Source organism: Crocuta crocuta, unplaced genomic scaffold, assembly GCF_008692635.1.
Source record: "Crocuta crocuta isolate KB4526 unplaced genomic scaffold, BGI_CrCroc_1.0 scaffold441, whole genome shotgun sequence".
NCBI lineage: Eukaryota > Metazoa > Chordata > Mammalia > Carnivora > Hyaenidae > Crocuta > Crocuta crocuta.
The window spans coordinates 473,211-492,838 of record NW_027527822.1 but is presented as its reverse complement, the minus strand read 5'-3'; the positions used below and the strand labels follow the sequence as shown (position 1 = coordinate 492,838).

General features: G+C 39.1%; 1 protein-coding gene across 1 annotated transcript; it reads right to left on the bottom strand.

Annotated features, from left to right (window-relative positions):
* Nucleotides 1–14,148: 14,148 nt before the first annotated feature.
* Nucleotides 14,149–15,111, bottom strand: LOC144241408 (olfactory receptor 2G3). Its single transcript, XM_077775972.1, has one exon. The coding sequence runs from the start codon at nt 15,109–15,111 to the stop codon at nt 14,149–14,151; it is 963 nt and encodes a 320-aa protein (XP_077632098.1).
* Between the last annotated feature and the right edge of the window lie 4,517 nt (nt 15,112–19,628).

Sequence of the window (19,628 nt, the reverse complement as noted above, 5' to 3'; positions counted from 1 at the left end):
ACCAGTATATGGTCTATTCTGGAGAATGTTACATGTGCACTCAAGAAGAATGTGGATTATGCTACTTTAGGATGAAATGTTCTGAATAGATCTGTTAAGTCCATCTGGTCCACTGTGTCACTCAAAGCCATTGTTCCCTTGTTGATTTTCTATTTACATGATCTGTCCTTTGTTGTAATTGGATTGTTGAAGTCCCCTGGTATTATGGTATTATTATCAATGAGTTTCTTTATGTTTGGGATTAATTGATTTATATATTTGTGCGTTCCATGTTGGAGACATAAATACTTACAATTGTTAGTTCTTCTTGGTGGATAGACCACTTAATTACAATATAATGCCCTTCTTCATCTCTTGTTACTATCTTTATTTTAAAATCTAGTTTATCTGATATAAGTATCCAGCTCTCTTTTGATGGCCATTGGCATGATAGATGGTTCTCCGTCTCTTTACTTTTAATCTCCAGGTGTATTTAGGTCTAAAATGATTCTCTTGTAGGTAGCATATAGACTAACAGCACAGTTTCTTGTTGTCTTATCCATTCTAATACCCTGTCTTTTTAAAATTTTTAAATATTTATTCATTTTTTGAGAGATAGAGCATGAGTTGGGGAAAGGGAGACACAGAATCCAAAGGCTTCAGGCTCTGAGCTGTTAGGACAGAGCCTGACATGGGGCCCGAACTCATGGACCATGAGATCATGACCTGAGCAGAAGTCAGATGCTTAACTGACTGAGCCACCCAGGCACCCCTATCCTATGTCTTTTGATTGGAGAATTTAGTCCATTTACATTTAGATAGAGTACTGAAAGATATTAATTTAGTCCCACTGTATTACTTGTAGAGTTGGTATATCTTATGATATTCTCTGATCCTTTCTAGAGTTTGTTCCTTTTGGCCTTTTTTGTTTTGTTTTGTCTTTTCTCCACTCAAAGATTCCTCCTTAAAATTTCTTGCAGGGCTGGTTTAGTGGTCCAAAACTCCTTTAGTTTTTGTTTGTCTGGGAAACTCTCTATCTTTTTTTCTATTTTGAATAACAGCCTTGCCTGATAAAGAATTCTTTGCTGCATATTTTTCTGATTCATCACATTGAATATATCTGGCACTTCTTTTTGGCCTGCCAAGTTTCTGTGGTTAAGTATACTGCAGTCTCTCATCCAGCTTCCCTCTGGCAGCAACCAGTGTGTGGTCTATATTGAACAGTCTTTTTTTTTTTTTTACCTGTTTCTTTTTTCCTTCTTTTGTTTCTTAAATTCCGCATATGAGTGAAATTATAACATTTACATATATAAAACATTTATATATATAAAACATATATAAGACATTTGGGCTCTTTTATAATATGACTGTTGCTGATAATCCTTCTATTAGCATTGGGGTGAATGTATCCCTTTGAATTAGCATTGTTGTATCCTTTAGGTAAATACTTAGTAGGGCAATTGTTGGTATATACGATAGTTCTATTTTTAAGTTTTTGAGGAATCTCCAAAGTGCTTTCCAGACTGGCTGCACCAGTTTTCATTCCTGTCAACAGTATAAGAGGGTTCTCATTTCTCTGCATCTTTACCAACATCTGTCGTTTCTTGCATTTTTAATTTTAGCCAGTCTGACTGGTGTGAGGGGATATGTCACAATATTTTTGATTTATATTTCCCTGATAATAAGTGATGATGTACATCTTTTCATGTGTCCCTTAGCCATCTGTTCGTCATCTTGGAAAAATATCTTTTCATGACTTCTATTTTTTTCATTGGATTATTTGTTTCTTTTTTTGTGTTGAGATTTATGAATTCTTTATATATTTCGGATACTAACCCTTTATCAGATATAACATGTGCAAATATCCTTTCCCATTCTATTCTGAAGTGCAAATTTTAGTTTTTGTTAATTTTTGCCTTTTGTTAATTAATTTTGTTAATTGTTGCTTTTGCTGTCTTTATACTTTTTATCTTGATGAAGTCCCAACAGTTCATCTTTTCTTCTGTTTCCCTTGTCTCAGGAGATATGTACACATTAACCCTTCTTTGTTGGGAGTTTATATCATGGATGGATGTTGTACTTTGTTAAATGTTTTTTCTGCATGTTCTGAAAGTATCATATGGTTCTTATTCTTTGTTTTATTAATGTGATGTATCACATTGATTTGTGAATGTTGAAATGCATTTGCAGCCTAGGAATTAATTTGACTTGATCATGGTGAATGATTCTTTTATGTACTGTTGAATTTGACTTGCTAATATTTTATTGAGAATTTTTGCATCCATATTCATCAGGGATTTTGGACTGTAGTTTTCTTTTTTATATGTCTTTATCGGTTTTTGTATCAGGCTGATGTTGGCCTCATGTAATGAATTTGAAAGTTTTCCTTCCATTTCTTATTTTTTGAGATATTTAAAGAAAGTTAGGTACTAACTCTATTTAAATGTTTAGTATGATTGACATGTGAAACCATCAGGACCTGGACTTTTTCTTATTGGGGGATATTTTATTACTGATTCAATTTTTTTTGTTAGTCATGGGTTTGTTCAATTTTTCTAATTTTCCTATTTCAGTTTTGGTAGTTTATATGTTTCTAGGAATTTATCCATGTCTTCAGATGGCATGTCTTGCCTATTTGTTAACATAGAGTTTTCATAATATTCTCTTATAATTGTATTTCTGTGGCATTGTGTGTTATTTTTTCTCTCTTGTTTGTGATTTCATTTATTTGCATCATTTTTCTTTTAGTTTTCATAAATCTAGCTAAAAAATCAGTTTTATTAACTTTTTCCAAAGAACCATCTGCTGGTGTCACTCATCTGCTTTTTTGTTTGTCTGTCTGTCTGTTTCTATATCATTTGTTTCTACTCTAATCTTTATTATTTTCCTTATGCTGTCTTTATGCTCCTTTTTTTTTTTCTTTTTCTAGCTACTTTAGGTATAAGGTTAGGGTGTGTATATGAGATTTTTCTTGCTTCTTCAGGTAAGCCTGTATTGCTATACATTCCTTGTCAGGATTGCCTTTGCTGCATCCCAAAGGGTTTGAAAATTGTCTTGTTTTCATTTTTATTTTCTTTTCCATGTACTTTTCTATTTTCCTTTGACTTCTTAGTTGACCCATTAATTATTAGAAATTCTTTGATTCTTTAATGTTTATTTATTTTTGAGAGACAGAGACAGAACATGAACAGAGGAGGAGCAGAGAAAGATGGAGACACAGAATCTGAAGCAGTCCCCAGGCTCTGAGCTTTCAGCATAGAGCTCAACGCGAGGACTGAACCCACAAGCTGTGAGATCATTACCTGAGCTAAAGATGGACACTTAGGGGCACCTGGGTGGCTTAGTCGGTTAAGCGTCCGACTTTCGCTTAGGTCATGATCTCGCGGTTTGTGGGTTCAAGCCCTGCGTCGGGCTCTGTGCTGACTGCCAGCTCAGAGCCTGGAGCCTGTTTCAGTCTGGGACTCCCTCTCTCTCTGATCCTCCCCTGCTCACGCTGTCTCTCTCTCTCTCTCTCTCTCAGATATAAATAAAAAACATTAAAAAAAATAAAGATGGACACTTAACTGACTGAGCACCCAGACACCCTGACCCATTAATTATTTAGTAGGATGTTTTTTAACCTTGTTTAGCATTTGGCATTTTTACTTGGTGTCCTTTGGCCTGCTTGTTTAAAAAAGCCTGATCCTGGGGTGCCTGGGTGCCTCAGTTGGTTAAGCAACCAACTTCATCCAGATCATGATCTCATGGTTCCTGTGTTTGATCCCTGCGTGGGGCTCTGTGCTGACAGCTCAGAACCTCAAGCCTGCTTCGGATTCTGTGTCTACCTCTCTCTCTGCCCCTCTCCCACTCACTCTCTCCGTCAAAAATAAAACATTTAAAAGATTTTTAAAAGCCTGATCCTATTTCCATGAAATCTGAAGTTTTGCAGCACTCTGTGATCAATAGACTTGGAATGTGCAGGGGTTTGTGCTGGTCTTCTGGTTCTCAGGCTGACTTGCCCTAGTAAAGATGAACCTTCAGAGCGCAGTGAGGTGGGGCTTGCTGTAAGTGGCTCCAGCCTCCACTAGCATCACAGTGTTGTTCACTGAAGCCTGTGCTGATGAGCAGGGGGTAAAATGGCATAGCCCCACTCTATCGTCCTTGGATAAGGGCGTTTGTGCCCACCAGTATTCAGAAAGCCTCACAGAAGAGCAAATCATCACTTCTCTTGTGTGCCAGGCTTCTATCAGAACCCTGTTTTCTTTCTGTCTGTGACTGAGCAACTGCCTGCCTGGAAGCACAGTGCTCTTGTGTTTTATCTCAGGCCCATGGCTGGATTTCAACAAGTCCAAATTTTAAGGACAAAGCACAGCACAGACCCGCACTGTAGCTGGTGCCTGTTTGTCCCCCAAAAGCAGTTACATAACTGAGCAAGGTCTTGGAATTTATGGTAAAACACAGTCTAATGTTGGCTTCCAGGTCAGTTGCTTTCAGCAGATGCCTCTACTGCTATGCTAAATAATGGGGCCACTCAATGGCACCCACTCTCTCTTGCCCCCTGAGAGGCAATGCAACCTCTCCCAAGTGCACTCCAAGAAGGGGAGCTATTTCTCCTCATGTGACTCAGGAGATCCTCAGACCATACTATTTGCTCCCAGGTCTCTGTTCTCCTTCCCCACAGGAGCACCACTAAGCCCACCAGGCACAACATTGCAACGTTGTGGACATCTAAAACCTCAGACATTTAGCTTCTCTGCTTGTAAAAACTTGCAGTAAGTAACTCCTCTCCTTTTCCTAGTCAATGGTTTTGGGAAATAATTTTTCCTACCCAATCCCTGAATACTGCTTTCTCTCTCTCTCTCTCTCTCTCTCTCTCTCTCTCTCCCCTCTATGACCAGGGCCCCCTCTCCTCTACAGCACCTGCAATTTTTCTCCACCAAATCAACTCTACACAGCTTCTACCTTCCATGATGTGGCCATTTTTCTCCCTGTAGATGTGCAGTGTTTCTGTCAGTCCTTATATTGATTTATTGGGTGTTTAGAATGATTCAGCATTTATCTAACTACCTTCAAGAGATGAAGTAAACATTGGGTCTCCCTACTACTCCACCGTCTTAACTCCCATACTTAAATCTTTGAAACTACACTGTGTCTAATTTCAATCTTCTTCAATTTATTGAGTTTGTGGACTAACATGTGATCTATCCTAGATAATATTCTATGTGTACTTGAAAAGAATGTATTTTCTGTTGTTTTGCCATAGGATGTTCTGAATATATCTATTGGGTTCATCTGGTCCAAAGTGTCACTCAAAGGCATGGTTGCTTTGTTGATTTTCTGTTTGGGATATGTGTCCATTGATTTAAGTGGGAAGTTAAAGTCCATACTATAGGGACACTTGGGTGGTTCAGTTGGTTGAGCATCTAACTCTGGATTTTAGCTCAAGTCATGATTCCATGGTCATAGGATCAAGCCACATGTTGGGTCCTGCACTGAACTTGAAGCCTGTTTGGGGATTTCTCTCTCTCTCTCTCTCTCTCTCTCTCCCCACCTTTCTTCCCTGCTAATGCTCTCTCTCTCAAGTAAAGTTAAATAAAAATAAAAGTTCCATACTATTATAGTATTATTTTCTATTTCTTCCTTTACATTTATTAATAATTGTTTTAGGTATTTAGGTTCTCCCATGTTGGTTTCATAAATATTTGCAATTATTATATCCTCTTAGTAGATTGTTCCCTTTATAGTTTTGTAATGTGTTTTGTGTTTGTTACAGTTTTTTCTTTTTTTTTGTTTCCAATCTTGTTTATTTGTTACTCTCAGAAAATTCTTTTTTTTCCCATTTTAATTTAATTCTAGTTAGTTAAAATATAGTGCAATATTGCTTTCAGGAGTAGAATTTAGTGATTCTTCTGTTACATAAAACATTCAGTGCTCACCGTAACAAGTATCCTCCTTAATACCCATCATCCATCTACCCCATTTCCCACCCCTTCCCTCCATCAACCCTCAGCTTGTTCTCTTTCATGAAGAGTTTCTTAGGGGTACCTGGGTGTCTCTATTGATTAAACGTCTGACTCTTGATTTCAATTCAGGTCATGATCTCATGGTTCATGGAAATCAAACCTCATGGGCCCTGTACTGACAGCTCAGAGCCTGATTGATCTCTCTTCCTTTCTCTCTGCCTCTTCTCCATTTGCACACACTCTCTAAATAAATAAGTAAATAAATAAATATTTTAAAAAGGGGTCTCTTATGGTTTGTTTCCCATTCTCTCTTTTCCCCCTCCCATTTGTTCATTTTTTTTGTTTCTTAAATTCCACATATGAGTGAAATTATATGGTAACTGTCTTTCTCTGACTGGCTTATTTTGCTTAGCATTCTACTTCCATCAATGTCATTGCAAATGGCAAGATTTCATCTGTTTAATGGCAAAGCAATATTCCAGTGTGTGTGTGTGTGTGTGTGTGTGTGTGTGTCACAGATTCTTTATTCATTCATCATTCAGTGGATATTTGGGTTCTTTGCATAGTTTGGCTATTGTTGATAATGTTGTTATAAACATTGTGGTACATGTGCTTTTTTGAACCAGTATTTTTGTATCCTTTGGAAAAATAGTAGTGCAAATACTGGAACATAAGGTAGTTCTATTTTTAATTTTTTGAGGAAATTCCATACTGTTTTCCAGAGTGGCTGCACAAGTTTGCATTCCCACCAACAGTGCAAAAGTGTTCCTCTTTCTCTGCATCCTCACCAACACCCATTGTTTCCTGAGTTGTTAACTTTAGCATTCTGACAGTTGTGAGGTGGTATCCCATTGTGGTTTGGATTTGTATTTCTCTGATGATGAGACACACTTTTCATGTGTCTGTTTGCCATCTGGGTGTTTTCTTTGAAAAAATGTCTATTCATGTCTTCTGCCCATTATTAACTAGATTATTTGTCTTTTGGGTGTTGAGTTTGATTAGTTCTTTATAGATTTTGGATACTAACCCTTTATCTGATATGTCATTTGCAACTATTGTTTTATTGTTTTTTCCCCTCATCTCAGGAGATGTGTCTAGTAATTCAGTGTTATGGCTGAGGTCAAAGAGGTTGCTGCCTGTGTTTTCCTCTAGTATTTGATTTCTTCCTTTCTCACATTTAAATCTTTCATCCTTTTTGAATTTGTTTTTGCGTGTGTATGGTGTACTTTCATTCTTCTGCATGTTGCTGCCCAGTTTTCCCAACGCCATTTGTTAAAGAGACTGTCTTTTATTCCATTGTATATTCTTTCCTGCTTTGTTGAAAATTAGTTGACTTTAGAGCTTTGGATCAATTTTTAGGTTCTCTATTCTGTTTCATCAATCTATATGTCTGTTTTTGTACCAGTACCATACTGTCTTATGACTACAGCTTTGTAATACAGCTTAAAGAGCAGAATCGTAATGTCTCCATCTTTGCTAGAAAATCTTATTTTTTACTACAGTCAGACTTAGATGTAGAAGCTTTCAGAGAGGACAGCCTCTGCCTCTTGGCATTCTGTTCCTGGTGTTTTTCTTTGGTTTCCTTCATTCTCTTGGCCAAAAATTTAACATATTCTGGAGCCTCTTCCCTATTTTTCTTAGTATGCTATTTCTTCAGAGCAATATGCTAATGTTTGTGTTGGAGGACATGTGTAGTAATAAGACACTGAACCATGGACACTTTTGTTTTAGGTTCCTTCCTATCTTTGTTTATGGACTTTCTCACAACATACTGATGGACATCATCTTTAGATAGATTGAAAAGTTTGCAGATTCTGTTAACTCTTATGAGCCCCATGTGATGAGGCACAATAATATTAGTGAGTCTAGAAATATTGTCCTCCATTTGTTTACAATGACCAAGTTGAGAACACTGAAAATGGCATCTACAGAGTAACCTCAAATGGATTTGCACTTTCTTTCTCCAGTCTTCCTTATCTGTAACAGGAATGCCCCTTACTCAGCAGCAGGTGATCATAGCACAGCTTAAGACACCCTGCTCCATGGGAACGCTGTTTGTCATTGCTACCACTGATTCAGACCACCTAATCCTTCCATTCTTCACCGAGAGCATCAGCAACAAATTTTGTGGTCATACATTTCTCATAAAAAGTACTGAGTTTAGGGGCGCCTGGGTGGCTTAGTCAGTTAAGCGTCCGACTTTCGCTTGGGTCATGACCTCGCGGTTCGTGAGCTCGAGCCCCGCGTCGGGCTCTGTGCTGACTGCCAGCTCAGAGCCTGGAGCCTGTTTCAATCTGTGACTCCCTCTCTCTCTGACCCTCCCCTGCTCACGCTGTCTCTCTCTCTCTCCTAGAAATAAATAAAAAACATTAAAAAAAAAAGTACTGAGTTTGTACTCATCATCCACTTCAATGAGTTTCTGGGGAAGAGATGTTCGGCTTCATCCTAAAGTAGCCTGCCAAATCCAGGATACCACAAATAAAGTTATTACAGTCTCTGTTCCCACATCTATTTTTTCTACGTGTTGTTATCTCAACTTTTTCCCCCCATTTTTATTTGCATGGAATTCTTTTTCCATCCCTTTACTTTCAGTCCATGTATGTTTTTAGGTTGAAGTAAATCTTGCAAAGAGTATATAAATGTGTCTTGGTTTTTGTTTTGTTTTTATCCATTCCACTACTCTATGTCTTTTTATTGGAGCATTTAGACCATTTGCTTTTAAACTATTGATATGTATACTTGTTGCCATTTTGTTAATTGTTTTCCTGTTGCTTTTGGTTCTCTGATCCTTTGTCTATTACTCTCCTTTTTGTGGTTATTTACTTTCCATAATGTTATTTTTGGCTTCCTTTTGTTTATTTTTGTGTGAACGTGTTATAGGTTTTGTGTTTGTGGTTACCATGAGATTCATACATGACACCCAAAAAGCATAATAGTTTATGTTAAGGTAATAGACATTTAAATTCTAACACATTCTAAAATAACATTTTTATTACCCTTTCCATATTTTATGTATATGTTGTCATATTTTACACCATTTTATTCATAATTTTCTTACTTCTAATTATGACTTTTTCTTCTCTACTTAAAAAAAGTCCCTTTAACCTTTCTTCTAGAGCCAGTGCAGTGGTGACAACTTTTGAAGCTCTGTATTTCTTTTTGAATTCTGAAAGATAATATTTGTAGGTAGGGTATATTGGTTGCATTTTATTTTTCTTTTGGTACTTTGAATATCTCTTGCCACTCCTTGCTGGCCTGCAAAGTTTTTGGTAAAAAAAAATCAGTTCATAGCCTTTTAGGCTATGTTAAAGGCTCATAACCTTTCAACACTTTGTATATAAGTATTTGCTTTTATGTTGTTCTTTTTAAAATTTTCTTCATCTTTAATCTTTAACTTTTTTAAGTTTTTAATTAAATTTTTTTTATACTTTATTTATTTCTGAGAGAGAGGAAAAGAGAGAGAGAGAGAGAGAGAGAGAGAGACAGTATGAGCAGGGGAGTGTCAGAGAAAGAGGGAGATACAGAATATGAAACAGGCTCCAGGCTCCTAGCTAGCTGTCAGCACAGAGCCCGACACAGGGCTCGAACCCACGAGCCGTGAGATCATGACCTGAGCCGAAGTCGGACGCTTCTCTGACTGAGCCCCCAGGCTCCCCTTTCTTTGACATTTTAAATATGTGTTATAGTATGGACCTCTTTGAGTTCATTTTCTCTGGAATACTCTGTGATCATTGGAGCTGGATGTCTATTTTCTTCCATAGCTTAGAGAACTCTTTAGCTATTATTTCTTCAAATAAGTTTTTTCTCTTTTCTCTTTATGAATCCCTACAATGCAAACGTTTATTTACTTTATGTCTTCCAAGAGATCCCTAAGTGCTCTTCATTTCTAAATTTTATTTTTATTTTTGCTGTTCAGTTTGGTGCTTTCCATTACTCTGTCTTCCAGTTCACCAGTCCATTCTTCTGCATCTGCTAATCTATTCTTTTCCTCCAGTGTATTTTTCATTCCTATTATTGTATTCTCCAACTCTGATTTTTTAAATGTTTTTTATCTCTCTTTTTTAAGTTTTCACTGAGTTTTTCCATTTTTGTCTTTTGACTAATGAACATTTTTATGATAATAACTTTTCTCTCTTCATGAATTTTATTGCTTATTTCTGTTTTATTTATTACTTTTTTTTTCTCTTGTTTTATTTATTTCTAGGAGAGAGAGACAGCGTGAGCAGGGGAGGGTCAGAGAGAGAGGGAGTCACAGACTGAAACAGGCTCCAGGCTCTGAGCTGGCAGTCAGCACAGAGCCCGACGCGGGGCTCGAACCCACAAACCGCGAGATCATGACCTAAGCGAAAGTCGGAAAGTCGGACGCTTAACCGACTAAGCCACCCAGGCGCCCCTATTTATTACTTTTATGGGGTTTTTTTGGTTGTTCTTGTTTGGGGAACATATGCTTCTGTCTCCTGGATTTTTTTTAATTTTCTATGTGTGTTTCTATGTATTAGGCTCAATAACAACTTCTCCTAAACTTGTGAGAATAATTTTGTGTTTTGTCATCCCCTGTTTAGGCTGTGTGTGATTACTGTCTGCCTGGGTGGAACTGTGGGTATTGTGGGCTGGGGGTACCATAAGACTCCTGCTGGAGATACCCTGGAGGGATGGGCAGATCTGAAGTAGGCATGAGCCAAGATATTACCAGGACTCTTCTTACAAAGTCTCCTGGTAGAACAGCTGAAGTTGCAGTGGATGAATGCTGGGGGGTGTCAGGGCTCTCTATACAGCCTGACAGGGCAGGTGAAGCTGAAGTGGGTGCAAACCAAGGTACTTAGCAGAAAAGCCTACCTTGGCAGCATGACTAAAGAATAGGCAAACATGGGCCAGCACTTCCTAGAGTGTTTCAGATGTGGGGGGACCCTGGTGGGGCAGCCAGAGCTAAAGCAGGAATGAGCCAGGTAGTCTCAAAGTGCTCTGTGGTAGCAGTGACTTAGTAAGTCATCTAGAGCAAGGTGGTGCAGGTCTAGAGTGTTCCATGGTGCTTTCTGTCTATGTCACTTTGGCAAAATGACTAGAGTTGTACTGAGTGCTAACCAAGAACATCTAGGTGTGCAACATACAGGGCCACCTTGGTGGGTCAGGTGGTGATTGTGTGACTTAGGGGTCCATAGCTCATTTAGGGGGTTGACCAGCTAAGGAACACAGATCCTGCTCCCATCCACACTACCAAAATTATGGAAGAATGTAAACCGTGGTGCTTGCCAACCCCTGAGACCCAGATAATGTTCCCATAGCTATCATCATCTGGCACAGTTTTAGGGATAGCTCTTTTATATTCTCATTGCTTATTTATTTATTTATTTATTTATTTGACTCTGAATGCTTGGTTACATTTCAAATTTATTTTTAGTCATTTAGAGCTGGATCAATGACAGAGAAAGGTGTCTATTAGCTGTGACACCTGCTGTTCCCCCAAATGTAAAGGACTGACATTTGATGCCATTATCCCCAGTCAGCTTACAGATGAGTCATCTCCTTGCTTCCACAGCCCTCAGGCCCACCACTCAGCAAGGACTTTCACACCACGCTGATGACAAGCTTCACTGCCCAGGAGGACCTAGATTTTCTCCCTCTGGCAGAACAAAGGCAGACCTTCTTGGTGGCCACTGCTTCATGCTAGGGTACCTGGGAGAGCCCTCTCTTGTCTCATTCCCCCTTCTTTACTCTCTCTCCCCAGGATGGCATCTGGTGTTCCCAGGCCCGGTGCATACCTTGGGATGAAGTGGAAACTCTCATTGTTTGCCTGGTAGTACAGGTAGCAGGGTGGTGTTGGGGGCGTGCATCATGGAATTGAAGGAAACATTGGGGGAAGTGAGGTTTATCAGGAGTACTCAGATAATGTACTCCTTCCTGCCGCTGTCACCTTTGTCTTGGAGGGAATGGTTTTCCTGTAGGGCTGCATCCGTGCTTTAGGGAAACTCCTTGCCCTTTGCCTTGTTGGTGTGGTATGTGCCCTTATATCAATACAAGTACTGTTGCATGAGGAGGAGGAGGCAGATCCAGAGGAAGGCCACAGAATCAATCATGTCTGCAATGATGGTGATGTCCATACCCCACAAGGTGATGAACGTGCCAGGGTTGGGCTGGTGGCAGGGCTACAACGTGCTGCTGGGGCCACTCAACACTGACAGGTGCAGCATCAGAAGCTGAGGGGACAGTGGACATGTGGCAAGGGTTATGCCTGCCTGCTCCTGACCCTCAGTAGCCTATATTCTAGTTGCTCTTTTAAGTTGTGGGGGGTTTTCTCTACATCCCAGGGCATCTCAACTGGTATAGGTGAAGAACCAAACCGGCGCCATGACAGGCTTCAGAAGGCCCCAGAGATTAGAAGACCCAAGTCTCTGAGGCCTGACTCAGCAGGCTTGAGCCACTGCCCTTCCCTGTGTCCAAACCAATCACTGGAGGTTGGGAGGTACCGGACGTTCCGGCCACTATTCTGGCCCACCTTGCTCTAAACTCACCAGTCCCTCTGCGCCGTAACAACCTCTGACGTCACCTTGTCCTATCACGTTGTAGTCTCTGTCCATCACCCCTTTCCCGCCCTAGAGTTAATAAAAACCCTACTCCTCCTTTGTTCGGGGCTCTCAGCACGGATCCATTGCATTGGTGAAGTGTGGGAGCCCGAGCTTAAGCCCAAATAAATGCCCTTTGTTCTTGCATACGTGACTCAGACTCCTTGGTGGTCTTGGGATTTTGGGGAGATCGCGATCTGGGCATAGCAATAGGTTAGTGGCCTGGGAATTACCAAGGCAGCAGGCCTCCTATGGAACCCGGACCTTGCTCCACTCTGTTATCAGGATGGAAGGGGAACATATACCATGGTGCTTGCCAACCTCTCTGACCCAGGGAAAGTTCCAGGGGCTCCCCCACTGTAGGCAGAGTTTAAGGCTGGGTTACTTACATTCTAGTTTGTGTTTTGAATCACTACTTTTGTGAGTCTTGGGGCATTATGGGCTGGTGTAAAATAGGGGCCCAGGGATTGCTGAGGCAGGAGATAGGGTAGGGTGCCCAGACCCTGCTCTTATCTGCAGTATCAGGGTAGAAAAGAACCATAAACTATGACACTGGCCAACCCCTCCAATTAGGAGAGATTTCCAGCACTTGCTCCCCCCCCCTTTGGGCAGGGTTATAGGGCTCTTTACATCTAGTTGTTCCTTTAAATCATAGCTTTTTTCTGTGTCCCAGGATTGCTCACATTGCCCACTATTCCTGCCCAAGGCAGTTTTCAACATCAGGGGTGGGGGTTCCCTTTGTAACTGAATCTCCATTTTTTTTTTGTCATTCTCTATTAGGTCTACGTTGTTGAATAGAAGCTGTTCAGTCAGCTCTTAGTTCTTTTTAGGAAGATTTGCATTATCAATAGGCATAAATTTGCTGTGTCTATGAAGGATGTGAGTTTAGGGCCTTCCTACCTACCACCTTCCAACATCAGGTTAGAATCAGGTTTAAAATATGAATATGCACATTTAACCAAGAAAATATCAATAAAATGAGTGGGTGTGAAAACTGCCAAAATTTTTGTGATTCTGTATTTACAAACCATGTCAAGAACAATGTCATCTAGTGATAAGGCACAGATATTTACTTCTGAAATTAAATCTAGCTTGGAACTGGGAGTGAGGAATAGGTAGTATCTTTTTGGGTAAACTAAAAAAGAAAAAATACGCTTATTATATTTTGTTTCTCTTAGTCTTTCTTGATAGTTATTTTAAAATGAGAATATGGAAGAAAACAGTTAGTATGATAACCTACTCTTCAATAAATTGACAGTATGAAGATTTAGTTTTCTACTTTAGTAGGGGAAGTACATGTATAAAGAGCTTATTTTCCAACATGAAGCTTTAAAGAAGGAACATTATGAAGTAAAGTTAAGGTGTTTAAATGCTAAATAATTCATCAAAAATGAAAATGAAAAAGATTCATTACCTAGACAATGGTAAATATTTAATTACTTACTTTTATTGAATCCCTGAGAATAAATGTCTAAATAAAATATAGACTTTGTGGTGAGGATTACAATTTATACCCATACACCACTCTTTCTCCTATGGCTCAAGCTCTGAACTTAAATAAACATATATATTTTGCTTAGTTACACATAAGAGAGGAAAATCTCCCTTATTAGATTAAGTAAGTAAACATAAATTTCACTAATGTGAAATTGGGAAATACTGTTTGACTAATTTTCCTTGAACAACGCAGTCATAGGGAAAACAATTTTTTTTGACAGAAGTGTTCTCAGAGCCACTTTTATGTCCTTGTTTCTTAAAGTATAGATAATAGGATTTAAAGTCGGGGTCACCATGGTGTAAAAGAGGGAGATAAACTTGCCTTGGTCCTGGGCATAACTGTTACTTGGTTGTAGGTACATGTAGATTATGGTGCCATAGAAAATGATCACCACTGTAAGGTGGGAGGAACAGGTGCTGAAGGCTTTGTGTCTTGCCTCTACTGACTTTATCTTCAGCACAGCTTGACTTATGAAGCCATAGGAGATAAGAATGAGTGCTGGGGGGATTAGGAGAAATAGGACACTAACCACAAAAAGCACCAACTCATTGACAGTGGTGTCCACACAAGCCAATTTGAGGAGAGCTGGTACTTCACAAATAAAATGATTGAGTCTGTGGTTGCCACACAGAGGTAATTGCAAGGTAAAAGTAGCATGAATCAGGGAATTGCTCAAACCACTGAGCCAGGAGAGGGATGCCAGTTGTTGGCATAGCCGTGGATTCATGATAGCCACATAGTGAAGGGGTTTGCAGACAGCAATGTAACGATCCAAAGCCATTACAGCCAAGAGGATACACTCAGTGGAGCCCAGAGCTAGAGAAATATAGAGTTGGACCACACAACCACCATAAGCGATAGTCTTCTCTGGACCTCGCAGGTTATCTAGGGTCTGAGGTGCAAGACTAGTAGTGAAGCAGAGGTCCAGTAGGGAAAGGTTGCTGAGGAAGAAGTACATGGGGGTGTGGAGAAGAGGATCCAGGTATGATATAATGATAATGGCAAAGTTCCCCACAAGTGTCAAGATATAGAAAAAAAGAACAAATACAAAGAGTGCAGACTCCAGGCGAGGGTGGTCTGAGAAGCCTAGAAGGATGAAGCCCATCAGGGAACTCTCATTGGCCCTTTCCATTTCTACAGAAGAAATTGCTTCTGTTAAGAGAGAAATGAAAACAAGTATGTTTGAAACAATTTATCCTAGAATCATAATGTACAAGTTGAAAGGGTGATGGAAGCTAACTTGTCCAACTTACTATTTTTTTTATTTGCAGTGTATTGCTGATTCAGAGCAATAATCCAGTCCCAAGACTCTTAAAAAATTATGAGTGTTTTCAACTTTGTGTTTCTCTGGACACTAATTACTAAACTAATCAATGTGTATAATCACACACATGTCAAAAAATATACAGTCACTTCTACTGAAATTGTTTCCCAAAATAAAGAAGCAAGTGGCATCTCCATGGTTTTAACTGTCAACAAAAATATGCATACAAAATACAATATTCAGGTCTTAACCTAGGCAGACATGGAGATGGGAATTTTCTCTTCATCTTTACCCTTAATTTTTTAAAGTTTATTTATTTTGAGAGAGGGAGAGAAAGGTAAAGAGAGAGACAGAGAGAGACAGAGACAGAGACACAGAAGGGCAGAGAAAGAGGGAGAAAGAAAGAGAGCCTGCTTGGGAGCATGCTCCACACTGTCAGCACAGAGCCCAATGTGGGGCTCAATTTCATGAACTGTGAGATTGACTTAAGCTGAAATTAAGAGTCAGATGCTTAACCAACTGAACCACTCAGAGAACCCTTATCTTTCCCCTTTTTACACACATTCTTACGCATTCATCTCTGTACACTACCTAAACAAAGAAAAGTGAGATACTCATGGATTTAAACTCTATCTAGAGATTTAAAAAATTGAATAAATAATAATTTGTATGTTAAAAGCAAGTCCCAGGCACTGCAGTGCTTCAGGGGATCTGTCATATGAGTGATGGACCAGCTCAAATTTTAGTAACTTCACTGCTCCACCCCCAAGATCCCCAGTGACCACCATCACCCACCTCAGAGTGAGACTGTCTGGGTCCCACTAACATGACAGAGAGCAAAAACAGCACACAACGGGCAGAGATTCAGACTGCACTGAAACAAAAAGTGCAACATGCATAGCATACTCTCTTGAAGTGCCAGGTTATGGTGAACAGAGGAAAGAGCACAGCATGACACTCCAGGACTTTTTCTTCATGAAATAACTACTTTCAAAAGCAGAAGACACAGCTGACTTTCTTAACACACAGGAACAGACACAGAAAGACAGACAGATGAGGAGACAGAGAAATTTATCCCAAATGAAAGAACAAGAAAAAGACACAGACAGAGATCTAAGTAAAACAGATATAAATAATATATATGACAGAGAATTTAAAGCAATGATCATAAGTATACTCACTGAACTGAGAAAAGAGTGGAAGACATGAAGGAGATCCTTAACATAGAAATAATAAATAAAATATCAGAGATAAAGTGTTCAATAAACAAAATGAGAAACTCACTTGATGGAATGAATGGCAGGCTAGAAGAAACAGAGGAATGAAATAGTGACTTAGAAGACAGTAATGGAAAGTAATCAAGGTGAACAAAAGAGAAAAAATACTTGTGCAAAATGACAATAGAGAAATCAAAGACTCCATCAAATATAACGTTTATATTACAGAAGTCCCATAAGAAAAAAGAGAGATAAGGAAGCAGAACATTTATTTGAAGAAATAATAGCTGAAAACTTCCCATATCTGGGAAAGGAAACAGATATCAAGATCCAGGGGAACAGAGAATCCCCATCAAATGCAAGAAAACCAGACACACACCAAGATATGTTGTAATTAAATTGGCAAAATATAGAAATAAAGAAAAAAATTCTAAGCAGCAAGAAAAAAAAAGGAGTCAGTAACTGACATTAACTGGGTAGCAGGAGATTTTTCAGCAGAAACTTTTCAAGACAGAAGGAAGTAGCATGATATACATGCAAAGTGCTGAATGGGAAACAACTGCAGCCAATACTACTCTATTCAGCAAGGCTATCAGTAAGAATAGGAGAAATAGTTTTCCAGACAAATAAAAATGAAAGTGTTCATGACCACTAGACAAGCCCTACAAGAAATATTAAAGAAGATTATCTGAGTGGAAAGGAGTGATCAAAAGTTACAGTACAAAAGTAGAAAATATAAAAGCAGTAAAAATATATGTCTATAAATAATCAGTTGGAGAATTCATGGAAAAGACATAAAATATATTAACATATACCAAAAAAGTACAAAGGAGAGAAGAAAAGCGTTCAAATTTAAGCAACCATTAACTTAATATATACTGTTATATGTATACAAATCTAATGACAACCAGAAATAAAAAACTATTATATAATACACAAAGAATAGAGACAAAGAAATCCAAAAATATCATAAAGGAAAATCGGCAAACCATGAGAGAAACACAAGATCAAGAAAAATCTTCAGAAACAACTACAAAACAAGTCATACAATAGCAATGAATACTTATCTATCAACTGGTTTGAAATTAAATGGAATTTGATTTAAAAAATGCTCATCAATATGCCACCTACAAAATACACATTTTAGAACTAAAGACACTTCCACATTGAAAGTAAAAGGACGGAGAAACATCTATCATGCAAGTAGATGTCAAAAAAAGCTGGGGTAGCAATACTTATATCAGACAATATAGACTTTAAAACAGTTACAAGAGACAAAGAAGGACACTATGTAATCATAAAGGAGACAATTCAAGAAGAAGATATTAAAGTTGTAAATAAATATGCACCCAATATGAAAGCAACCAAATACATATGTTTTTTGATAACAAACATAAGGGAACTAATCAATAAATGCAATGGACAAATACCTAAACATCAAATAAACAAGGAAAATGGCTTTGAATGACAAACTGGGCCAGATAGATTTAACAAATGTATTCACAATATTACATCCCAAAACAATAAAATAAACATATTATTCAAAGAGACACTGAACACTCCCCAGAATAGATCACATAGTAGCCCACGAAACAAGCCTCAAGAAATTTAAGAAAATCTAAGTCATAACACACAACTTTTCTTACCACAGCACTATAAAACTAGAAGTCAAGCACAGGAAAAAATCTGGAAAGAACAATAGAGGAAGTTAAGATGATGAAGAAGTAGGAGGACCTGGGGAATTATTTTTGTTTTTGTCTTTTGGAGGGCTTTTTGTTCCTCAAACACAGCTGTATTGAGATCGGATCACTTGATCTGTGATTTGTACGTCACAGGAAATAGACGTACAGAGTGGCGGAAGGCTCTCCATAGTTGAAGGGAGACATTTTGGCAGGATTGAGGTGTGTGTATGTGAGTTTGGGAGATAAAACAATGGAACTAAGAAGAGGGAATGCTTTCTGTGGAGAGACAAAAAGGAAAGGAGGGAAGGGTTGTGATAGTGCACCATCAAGTTAGCACAAGAGGAAAACCTCTCTAGATCATGGAATGGGGAGAAGTACTGAGGGTTCCAGCTTTTTTTTGCAAACAACCTTTAGAGATGAAACTCTGAGGTTTTGGAAGTGTGCAATTTTCTCCAGAGGGGAACAGTGGTGAGCTTTCCTGGCAAGGAGGGAGCTGGCCCTGGAGTGCATATCGTGGTGTAACAATCTCCGGGGTGCACGGGGAGAGAACTGTCCCCTTTCTGGAGTGCTTTGGGAAGAGGGTTTATCGCCTCCCCAAGGACAAAAAACCCTGCAGGTACCAGCAGGGTGAAGAGGCTCTACTCCATGCCGGGTCTTTTAAGACTTCTGGCTTTGTTTTTCGTATTATGTTTGTTTTTTTTTTTTAATTTTTATGTAGTTTTGAGAGAGAGAGAGAGAAAGAGAGAGAGAGAGAGAGATAGTTTGAGCAGGAGAGGGGCAGAGAGAGAGGAAGATACAGAATCTGAAGCAACCTCCAGGCTCTGAGCTGGCAGCACAGACCCTGACGCAGGGCTCAAACCCATAATCTGTGAGATCATGACCTGAGCTAAAGGCAGGCGTTTAACCAACTGAGTCACCCAGACATCTTAAGACTTCTGGCTTTAAATCCCAGCTGAGCACCAAGGGGAAAGCTCAGGAGAGTGTGGCACAGGGCAAGCTGACTGCCCTCACTATTCTGAGGGCTTCCAGAACAGCTTGGTCTGAGATCTCTGATCTGGGGAGGAGAGATTGGGGTGATACCATTTCCCCCTAACACTCACAATGTGGTACTTCAGACAGCAGCACAGTGGCCCCGGTGGAGGCAAGACAGGTTTACACCAAACCCTGCCCCTCTGTGCCTGATAATTGCTTATTTACTGGAGCAATACTGACTGACCCACCATAGCCAGCTCCTCCTCCAGACCAGCACAGCTACCATACCCAGGAACCAACCAACAACTCTTTTTTTTTTCTATTTTTATCTGCCTCCTTTTTTTTTCTTTTGGGATCAGGCTCATAATATCAGATTTATTTTTCTGATTACTTTTTGTGTGTGTGTGTGTGTAAATTTATTACATATTTATTTCTTTTAACATATATATTTCATATATAGTATATAATATATAAATGTAAAATGTATTTTAAATACTGTATTTATGTAATATAT